This window comes from Mandrillus leucophaeus, unplaced genomic scaffold, assembly GCF_000951045.1.
Source record: "Mandrillus leucophaeus isolate KB7577 unplaced genomic scaffold, Mleu.le_1.0 Scaffold1107, whole genome shotgun sequence".
Taxonomy (NCBI): domain Eukaryota; kingdom Metazoa; phylum Chordata; class Mammalia; order Primates; family Cercopithecidae; genus Mandrillus; species Mandrillus leucophaeus.
The window spans coordinates 214823-225585 of NW_012099288.1; the positions used below are offsets into that span (position 1 = coordinate 214823).

The window sequence follows — 10763 nt, forward strand, 5'->3', positions numbered from 1 at the left end:
AGGATGGTCTCGATCTCCTGACCTTGTGATCCGCCCGTCTCGGCCTCCCAAAGTGCTGGGATTACAGGCTTGAGCCACCGCGCCCGGCCTGGAGCTTTAATTTCACTCAACAATGTTAATTTTCTTTTTAAAAATCTTTCTTCTTTTCCTCCTTTCCTTTCCTTTTCTCTTTCTCGTTCTCTTCTCTTTCTTTCATCCCACTGTGTTGCCCAAGCCGGCCTCAAACTTCTGGTCTCAAGAATCCTCCTGCCTCAGCCTCCCTAAGTGTTGGGATTACAGGCATGAGCCACTGCACCCAGCCTTAATTTTCAGTTTACAAACTTTGTGCTGCTTTGTCACATTTATTCCTTAGCATTTTATTTTTATGGTATTGTGAATAGTATTGTTTTCTCAGTTTCATTTTTAGAATAGTCATTGCTAGTATATAGAAATATAATTGTTTTTTATATATTTATCTTATATGACCTAAGTACAATTATGACTTCTAGTTGCTTTTTTGAAATTTTATACATTCACAATTATATAATCTGTGAACAAAAGATTTTTTTTTTACGTCTTCCTTTCCAATTAAGATGGCTTTCATTTGTTTTCTCCTCCTCATTTTGTTTGTCCCCTCCTTTTTTTTTTTTTTTTGAGACAGAGTCTTGCTCTGTCGCCAGGCTGGAGTGCAGTGGTGCAATTTTGGCTCACTGCAATGTCCGCCTCCTGGGTTCAAGCTATTCTTCTGCCTCAGCCTCCCAAGTAGCTGAGACTACAGGTGCATGCCACCATGGCCAGCTAATTTTTGTATTTTTAGTAGAGACAGGGTTTTACCATATTGGTCAGGATGGTCTTGATCTCTTGACCTCATGATCTGCCTGCCTCGGCCTCCCAAAGTGCTGGGACTACAGGCATCGTATTTTAAGTTTTTGAGAACACGTGCAATATTTGTCACTTCTTCTTTCTTATTCTCCTCCTTTTCCTTCTCCTCCTCCTTCTTCCTTCCTTCCTCTCTCTCTTTTCTCTGTCTCCGTCTTTTGAATTCAACCCCTTAAAAATGTAAAAACCATTTTTAGCTGGCAGGCCATACAGAAACAGGATTCAGGTTGGATTTGCCCTGTCAGGTGAGTTTACCAACTCCTGCAATAGAAAATGTAATGTAGGCTGGGCATGATGGCTCACGCCTGTAATCCCAGCACTCTGGGAGGCCAAGGCGGGTGGATCATGAGGTCAGGAGATTGAGACCATCCTGGCTAACATGGTGAAACCCCGTCTCTACTAAAAATAAAAAAAATTAAAAAATTAGCCGGGCGTCGTGGTGGGCACCTATAGTCCAAGCTCCTTGGGAGGCTGAGGCAGGAGAATGGCATGAACCCGGGAGGCGGAGCTTGCCGTGAGCTGAGATCGCGCCACTGCACTCCAGCCTGGGCGACAGAGCGAGACTCTATCTTAAAAAAAAAAAGAAAGAAAGAAAAAAGAAAATGTAATTCATAGGGCTGGGCACAGTAGCTTACGCTTATAATCCCAGCACTTTGGGAGCCTCAGGCTGACCTGAGGTTAGGAGTTCAAGACCAGCCTGGCAAACATGGGGAAACTCTGTCTCTACTAAAAATACAAAAATTAGCTGGGCGTGGTCTCGGGCACCTGTAATCCCAGCTACTCAGGAGGCTAAGGCAGGAGAATCGCTTGAACTCAGGAGGCGGAGGTTGCAGTGAGCTGAGATCACACCACTGCACTCTGGCTTGGGTGAAAGAACGACTCTGTTTAAAAAATAAAAAAAAGAAAGTGTAATGCATGATGTGAAATGAAAAATAGATCCTGGGAAGTTTGTCTAGCTGGGAGACAGCTTGTGATGTAAATATATTATGAATGACCAATGGGCAAGGCAAAATTGCCTACACAGCCCTGCCTATGACCCTTCTGAAAATGTTCTTTCTTCAGCAGAATCAAAGCCAGAAATTCGACTTTGCCCCTCCTGCCCTCTGATATTCTCCAATCAGCAAGCTCTCAGCCAACATGTGTGGCTGAGTCATCTCTCTCAGCTGTTTTCAAGTTTATGGGCAGGAAATCCTCTCCAGCTGGGTAAACACTATCCGGAAGATCAGAAACAACAGCAGGATCCATTCTGCTTGAGTGGCAAAACAGAATGGATTCAAGAGGGAGAAGACTCCAGACTCCTGTTTGGGAGAGTAAGCAAAAGTGGCACTTCAAAGGCACTCTCCAGCCCACATGAAGAACAGCCAGCACGGTCCGAGGAAGACAACACAGTGGTGGATATAGGACCCAGCCCTGAAAGGAAGGCAGACCTTGAGGAAACAGACAAAGTATTGCATGGTTTAGAAATCTCAGGATTTGGAGAAATCAAATATGAAGAGTTTGGGCCAGGCTTTATCAAGGAGTCAAACCTCCTTAGCCTCCAGAAGACACAAACTGGGGAGACAGCTTACATGTACACTGAGTGGGGAGACAGCTTTGGCAGTATGTCAATCCTCATCAAAAACCCAAGGACGCACTCTCGGGGAAAGCCTTATGTGTGCAGGGAATGTGGGCGAGGCTTTACCTGGAAGTCAAACCTGATCACACATCAGAGGACACACTCAGGGGAGAAACCTTATGTGTGCAAGGATTGTGGACGAGGCTTTACTTGGAAGTCGAACCTCTTTACACATCAGCGGACACACTCAGGGCTCAAGCCTTATGTGTGCCAAGAATGTGGGCAGAGCTTTAGCCTGAAGTCAAACCTCATCACCCACCAGAGGGCGCACACTGGGGAAAAGCCTTATGTTTGCAGGGAATGTGGGCGTGGCTTTCGCCAGCATTCACACCTGGTCAGACACAAGAGGACGCATTCAGGAGAGAAGCCTTACATTTGCAGGGAGTGTGAGCAAGGCTTTAGCCAGAAGTCACACCTCATCAGACACTTAAGGACACACACAGGAGAGAAGCCTTATGTATGCACAGAATGTGGGCGTCACTTTAGCTGGAAATCAAACCTCAAAACACACCAGAGGACACACTCAGGGGTTAAACCTTATGCCTGCCTGGAGTGTGGGCAATGCTTTAGCCTGAAGTCAAACCTTAACAAACACCAGAGGTCACACACAGGGGAGAAGCCGTTTGTATGTACAGAGTGTGGGCGAGGCTTTACCCGGAAGTCAACCCTCATCACACACCAGAGGACACACTCAGGGGAGAAGCCATTTGTATGCAGGGAGTGTGGACGAGGCTTTAATGATAAGTCCACCCTCGTCTCACACCAGAGGACACATTCAGGGGAAAAGCCTTTTATGTGCAGAGAGTGTGGCAGAAGGTTTCGGCAGAAGCCTAACCTATTTAGGCACAAGAGGGCACACTCAGGTGCCTTTGTGTGTAGGGAGTGTGGGCAAGGCTTTTGTGCTAAGTTAACTCTCATTAAACACCAGAGGGCACACTCCGGGGGGAAACCTCATGTGTGCAGGGAGTGTGGGCAAGGCTTTAACCGGCAGTCACACCTCATTAGACACCAGAGGACACATTCAGGAGAGAAGCCTTATATTTGCAGAAAGTGTGGGCGGGGCTTTAGTCGGAAGTCCAACCTTATCAGACATCAGAGGACACACTCAGGATAGAAACTTCATGTGTATAGGGAATGTGGTACAGCCTTACCCAGGAGTCATACTTCATCAGACACCAGAGGATGCACACAGCGCTGTGGCTTTGTCAGCCATTGCTAGATACCAAAGTGGAGACATTGTATGTGTGATTGTGCATGAGACTGTACTGGTAAGACTTGTATCTCCATCCACCTGAAGGAGAATTGCTGGCTCATTTTCAGGAGCCCTGTCCTTCCTCACTGGGGATGGTGGATTGTGAAAGCCTGGTCAGGTAATGATAGTGGCCAGAGGCAGTCAAATGCCCAGACAGATAGGGGTGGGTACCCGGTGAAACACAACCTTAAAGCTGAAGACAGTCTCGGCTAAATCCTCATACTGAAATGAGAACCTGTCTTCCCATTTGGTGTGCTTTCGTCCGATTGGTCCCAACCCTTCAACTATTTTGCATATGCCTGTCCTTTTCTAATTGGTTTTTACACTGCTGTGCCCACCTTTGAGTGATGCCTTTGCATACTTGCAAACCAATCAACATGTACTCCCCTATTCTGAGCCCATAAAAGACCCAGTCTCAGCCACAGTGGGAGAGAAATCACCCTGCTGTGGGAGTTGGGGACCACTCCCTGCATCCCCTCTCTACTGAGAGCTGTTCTTTCGCTCAATAAAATTCTTTTCTACCCATCCTCACCCTTCAATTGTCAGTGTATCCTCATTCTTCTTGGACTTGGGACAAGTGCTCAGAACCGCTGAACGTGGGTATAAGCTATAATAATACAGGCAGCCAAGAGGGCGGGGCACCTCCAGTGGCAGGCCCAGGGCTAAGTGAGGTCAAGGCGGGGGGTTGTCGCCCGCTGTGGAGGTCCTCGGTTGGCAATGTGGCTAAGAAGAATCCTGTGTCAGTAACTTTGATGGAGAGAGTACTTTTAAATAGGTTGAAATGAGGAAATGAATACTATTCCAGTATCATTTTGCAGGTACACTTGAACATTCCTTCCACTGTATACTGGATGTTACAGAAGCTATTGCCGGTATGAAGGAGGACCAGAGAGAGCACAGGGTGAGACAAGATGATTTATTGAGTGCACTCAGACCCAGAGGATTAACATCCAAAAATTCCCAGAACAAAGACAGCATTTGACTGTTATACACACTTCTAAAAGTGGGTGGGCTAACTTGAAACAAGCTTACAGTGGTGCAAAATGTAGTGGTGCAAAAGCCAGGATACAGAGGCAGAACAAAGGCAGTTAATCAAATTGTGACAGGTGCTTAACTCAGGATCACATACGACCCTTGCTTATGCAGCCCAGATGGCTGTTATCTAGGTTGGCTCAAAAGAGCCTTGCATGGGCTTATCTCATAACCTTTGCTGTGGCGCCCAGATGGCTGCAGCCCAGGCCTGCTCAGGCATGTCTTAAAACTTGCACTGTGCTGCTTAGATAAAACAGAATACTTGAAGTTACTAGTTACAGAAAACAGGAATCTATAACCTCATAAACTTGCAGAGCAAGGTACAATCACACGGAGGGAGGTGGGATTCTAAGGGGAACTTTTCTTATCCTTATGTTGAGGGAGTGCTGGGAGAGTCTCCACGGCATATTCCTTCGAGCCTTTGCTTCTTTGATAATGTTATCAAGACTTTGCCTGGGTCCAGGCTTTGCCTGCTGCCGCCTTTAGGGTGAGTCAGCCTAATACAGAAAGCTTGTTTTTCTCTTTTTAAATTTTATTTTCTTCTTTGTCTCATTTCTGCCTCAAAACCACAACACTAGAGCTTGTCTTTTGATGTCTGTCTGTCCTAACTGGGAACAAGAGACTTGGAAGACACCGTGGCTGATTTACTCTGTGTTCCCCAGACCGTGACCCCACAGAGTCAGCCTCGGGAGAGTTTGGGGATTAGTTAATTCATGGAGACAGGCATAGTCCATGGGTAGAAGATTGTTTTATTATATAATATCTAGGTGACTGCAAGTATCCTAGCTCTAGGTTTTAGGAAGAGGTCCATTTTTAAAAATACCTTACCTTTGCTTAAGTCTTCTGGGGTTTTCTCTGGTTTCTGGGTTGAATCCACATTGAAGATATTTTTATTGGCTGATGTATTTAGACTAGAAGTGTATTGTGTGTTTTCTTTATAAAAACACAATATGCAGAAATAGAAAATGAAATTACTTTCTATTCTCCTTTGAATTACCAAACAACATCCTACAGGTAATTCTTGAGTTTAAATATTTCCAACCATTGTAAAATGTACCATTCTTCTGGTTGGGAATATACATGTTTTTTAATGGCAGTGTTCAACAAATTAACTTAAAGTACTAGGTTAGGTCCCAGTTTTGTTTTGTTTTGTTTTGTTTTTATGGAACTAGACTGAATGATTCTGAATTTTATTCAGATAATTAAATTTCCAAGAATCAGTAGGAAAATACAGAAACTATATAGTAACATGTCTTGGTTCACATACAGGTTTTTAGAATAGCTCTTTAGAACCATATTTAAAAACATAGAAAAACAAACCCATCCATATATGAGCATTTTGAAAGTGATAAAGCAGGATTTCAAATCAATGTGAAAATGGCAATCACAAGATTCAGCGTTTGTGTTGTTGGCTATCAATTTAGGGAAAAAAATGTATATCCCAAAGTCGCAGTATCCATAGGAGTTAAAGTTAGGGCATCACTGTCCAAAATGATACGAGATGTTAGGGTCTTAATTTTTGTTCAACATCTGAGTGAGTAGAGTGAGAAGATCTGGTAAAAAATTATGAAGTGTTATCCTAGGTGGAGTACTTGGCATGACCTGCTTTTCCCAGCCCTCCCCCGTGGCAATTCATGGGCTGGCTTTCATACTTCTCAACAGAAAAATACTTTGAGGCCGGGTGTCATGCCTCACGCCTGTAATCCCAGCACTTTGGGAGGCCGAGGTGGGTGGATCACAAGGTCAGGAGTTCGAGGCCAGCCTGGCCAATATGGTGAAACCCCATCTCTACTAAAAATACAAAAATTAGCCAGGTGTGGTGGTGGGCACCTGTAGTCCCAGCTACTCAGGAGGCTGAGGCAGGAGAATCGCTTGAACCTGGGAGGCGGGGGTTGCAGTGAGCTGATATTGCACCACTGTACTCCAGCCTGGGTAACAGAGCGATACTGTATCTCAAAAAAAAAAAAAAAAAAAAAAAGAAAAAAAGAAAAATACTTTGAGATAAACTATTTTATAATAGTTTTAAAACTATTGAGTTTTATTTCCCTAGAGTCTTAGAATTTAATTATTCTCTTCCATAAAATCATGTCACAAAATGATTTCAAAGGTAAACATGTTCTTTTAGTGTTTAACTTTTAGAAAGAATATCACAGCTTTCAACTTTTTATTTTTTTTAAAGACCAGTGTGACTGGGTGTGGTAGATCACCCCTATAATCCCAACATTTTGGGAGACTGAGGCGGGTGGATCACTTGAGGCTAGGAGTTTAAGACCAGCCTGGACAACACGGTGAAACCCCATCTCTATTAAAAATACAGAAATTAGCCAGGCCGTGATGGTGCATGGCTGTAATACCAGCTACTCAGAAGAATTGCTTGAGCCCAGGAGGCGGAGATTGCAGTGAGCTGAGATTGCCCACCACGCTCCAGCCTGCGCGACAGAGTGAGACTGTCTCAAAAATAATAATAAAGGCCAGTGTGATAGTACACAGCTTTCAATTTAATTCATACATATAACTAAGATTTTGTATTAAATTGTTAAAAACTGCTAGCAAAAAATAGAACAAATGCTACCTGAAGACTCAAATAGATTTAAAAAGATACCAACCTTGTTCCATACAAACCCTGGAATACGGTTTCTATGGAGCCACACAAAGAGAACAGGAATTCTAAGAAAGGGGTAGAAAGCTACATTCTATCCTTTGGCCCAGCCCCAGCCCCAACCCTGTTGACATTAGGCCCTCTGTTCAGAACCTCTCAGAAGAGAAAACTGAGGCAGATAACCTGAGCTGTCCACCTGGACCTGGCCTAGTACTAAAATCTGCGTGCAAACTTGGAAGTTGATTAGGAGGCAAGCATCACAAAGTATTCACTTATGTGGTTTCTTCAGAGTCTGCTGTTTTGATGATTTTCCAGTCTGTGTCTAGAAAGCCAATTCACTATTGTCTTATCTTTCCCATCTGAGATGACAGCTCTAAATGTTTAAAACAAACAGAAACCTTTCCCAGAGTAACCACTGTCCATCCTAACATTCTCACGGTAAGTAGTAGACTACACTGCACAAAGAAAATTTTGAAGAACAGATGGTAAACAGTATGAGACAATATCACCTCAAATCCACAAGTCTGTTATGGTGACCATTAAAATGTTCAATTTTAAAAGAGGTCATAGTAAGTTTTTACTTATTTATTTATTTTATTTATTTTTAAATTTTTATTTATTTATTTATTTATTTTGAGACAGAGTTGCACTCTGTCACCCAGGCTGGAGTGCAGTGGTGCGATCTTGTCGCAACTTCCGCCTCCGGGATTCAACTGATTCTCCTGCCTCAGCCTCCTGAGTAGCTAGAATTGCAGGTGTGTACCACCACGCCCAGCTAATTTTTGTATTTTTAGTAGAGACAGGGTTTCCCCATGTTGGCCAGGGTGGTCTTGAATTCCTGACCTTAGGTGATCCACCCGCCTCGGCCTCCCAGAGTGCTGGGATTACAGGCATGAGCCACTATGCCTGATCTTAGTAAGTTTTAAAATAGCTATTTCATTTAGTTCTAATTATTTATGTAACAGTGGTTATCTAAGTATGGTCAGATAATGTTTGGGGGTCAGGCGCAGTGGCTCACGCCTGTAATCCCAGCACTTTGGGAGGCTGAGGCAGGCGGATCACTTGAGGTCAGGAGTTTGAGACCAGTCCGGCCAACATGGCAAAACCTCATCTCTACTAAAAATACAAAAATTAGCCGGGCATGGTGGCGCACCTGTAACCCCAGCTACTTGGGAGGCTGAGGCAGGAGAATCACTTGAACCGAGGAGGTAGAGGTTGTGGTGAGCCAAGATTGCACCACTGCACTTCAGCCTGGGCAACAGAGCAAGACTCCATCTCAAAAAAAAAAAAAAAAAAAAACAAAAAAAAAAAAAAAAAAAAAAAGACCAGAAAGAATGAAAAACAAAACAAAACAAAAGTATTTCATTCCGGAACTAGACACAGAATGAAGACATTGTGTGAGTACCTGAGCTGTTGCAGCCGCCTTGCAACCACATAAAGCAACACTGCCAATACATTGAGGATTGCAGAGCAGGAAGAAGGATTCTTGCTACAATTGGTCACCTGCTAAGTCGACTGAACTTCTTGCTAAGTGGGGAAATAAATATATTTACTGTATAAGCTACTTTCAGTTGAGCATTGTATAATTTCCTATTAAAAGCATCTTAATTGAAATTCCCAAATTCATATCTCTAATACCAATATTTCACTGAGCTCCACACACATATATCTAAATGCCTACTTGATATTACTCTTTTGATATCCAACAAGCATCTGTGACTTAACATGATACCTCATCACCCACCCCCTCCTAGATACCTGCCACATACTCATTTTCCCCTATCTTAGTAAATAACACTACCATTTATCAAGGGGCTCAAGACATTTAGGCATTATATTGAACTTCTCTCTTTCCCTATATTCACAACCAAGCATCAGCAACTTCTGTTAGTTCTACACTCAAACTGTATCCCAATCTGACAATTTCTCATTGCCTCTTCCAGTGATGACCCTAATTCAAACCACCACCATCATAAGACCAGTGGTCTCCAAAATAGTTTATACATAAACAAGCCTGCCACTGACATGTAGAGACCTGGGTCAACAGTACAGATGGAGGTCCCCAGCCAGTCCCCTTCTGTTCCCACCGCCATCCTTGTCCCACATCATAAGAATTCTTCTGTTCCCACATGTGGACACTCCAGTTTGCATATCTAAGCTTTGTCCAGCCTTACCAAATTGCTCTCATTTGGCCACATTTTGTGGATAGGCAGCACATTGCATCTTTGGAAGACAGATCGCGGGAAGGGGCTTTGGACACAAGAGATACAGGCTCTGGAAGCAGGCTGGAGTCCATTTGAACAGGAAATCCAAGGGATTTGGATACCCAGAGCATGGTCTGAAAAGAAGGTGAGATCTTCACAGGCATGTTTCTGCCTATGGACTTTCACCAGGAAGGAAACTGCTTGACTAGAGGAGGGCCAAAGTGTGGCATTTTGTATGTTTAATAATATTAAAATGTTAACTATATTATTTTGACCAATTGAGAAATAATAATTATAATAATAAAATAGGCCGGGAGCGATGGCTCATGCCTGTAACCCCGGCACTTGGGGAGGCCAAGGCGGGCAGATCACAAGGTCAGGAGATGAAGACCATCCTGGCCAACATGGTGAAACCTTGTATCTACTAAAAATACAAAAATTAGCTGAGCAAATTAGCCGGGCGTGGTGGCGGGCACCTGTAGTCCCAGCTACTCGGGAGGTGGAGGCAAGAGAATGGTGTGAACCCAGGAGGCGGAGCTTGCAGTGAGCCTAGACCTCACCACTGCATTCCAGCCTGGGTGACAGAGCAAGACTCCATCTCAAAAAAAAAAAAAAAATTAGCTAGGCGTCTGGCGGGTGCCTGTAATCCCACCTACTTGGGAGGCTGAGGCAGGAGAATCGCTTGAACCCAGGAGGTGGAGGTTGCAGTGAGACACTGTTGACAGAGGGAGACTTTATCTAAAAAAACAATAATAATAATAAAATGAATCTTTATAATTTTTTGACACTTAGAACCTTTGGTAGGAAGAAAAAAAGTACAATTTCATTTTTGTTACAGCGAAATAAAACGGTAATTAGTTTAAGACTTTTAAAGGTAAGCAATTATTATTATTATTTTTGTTTTGTCTTGAGATGGATTCTCACTCCATCACCCAGGCTGGAGTGCAGTAGTGAGACCTAGGCTCACTGCAACCTCCACCTCCAGGGTTCAAGCAATTCTTGTGCCTCAGGCTCCTGAATACCTGAGATTACAGGTGCCTCCCACCAAGCCTGGCTAATTTTTGTATTTTTAGTAGAGACTGGGTTTCACCATGTTGGTCAGGCTGATCTCAAACTTCTGACCTCAAGTGATACACCCGCCTTGGCCTCCCAAAGTGCTGGGATTACAGGCCTGAGGCACCACACCTGACCTATCAATTATTA

The 10763-nt window shown here is 43.7% G+C and overlaps 1 protein-coding gene across 14 annotated transcripts in view; it reads left to right on the forward strand.

Annotated features, from left to right (window-relative positions):
• The window catches only part of HKR1 (HKR1, GLI-Kruppel zinc finger family member), a 29776-nt gene extending 25518 nt beyond the window's left edge, over positions 1–4258 (forward strand). For 7 of the 14 annotated variants that reach the window (XM_011992737.1, XM_011992747.1, XM_011992709.1 and 4 more), the window contains one exon: positions 1924–4258. In XM_011992737.1, coding sequence (XP_011848127.1) covers positions 1924–3587 — 1664 coding nt within the window. In that variant the 3' untranslated portion in view covers positions 3588–4258. Of the gene's footprint in view, positions 1–1920 lie in introns of all 14 variants that reach the window. The other 7 variants (XM_011992756.1, XM_011992705.1, XM_011992666.1 and 4 more) reach the window with 1 other exon arrangement.
• The last annotated feature ends 6505 nt before the right edge of the window (positions 4259–10763 follow it).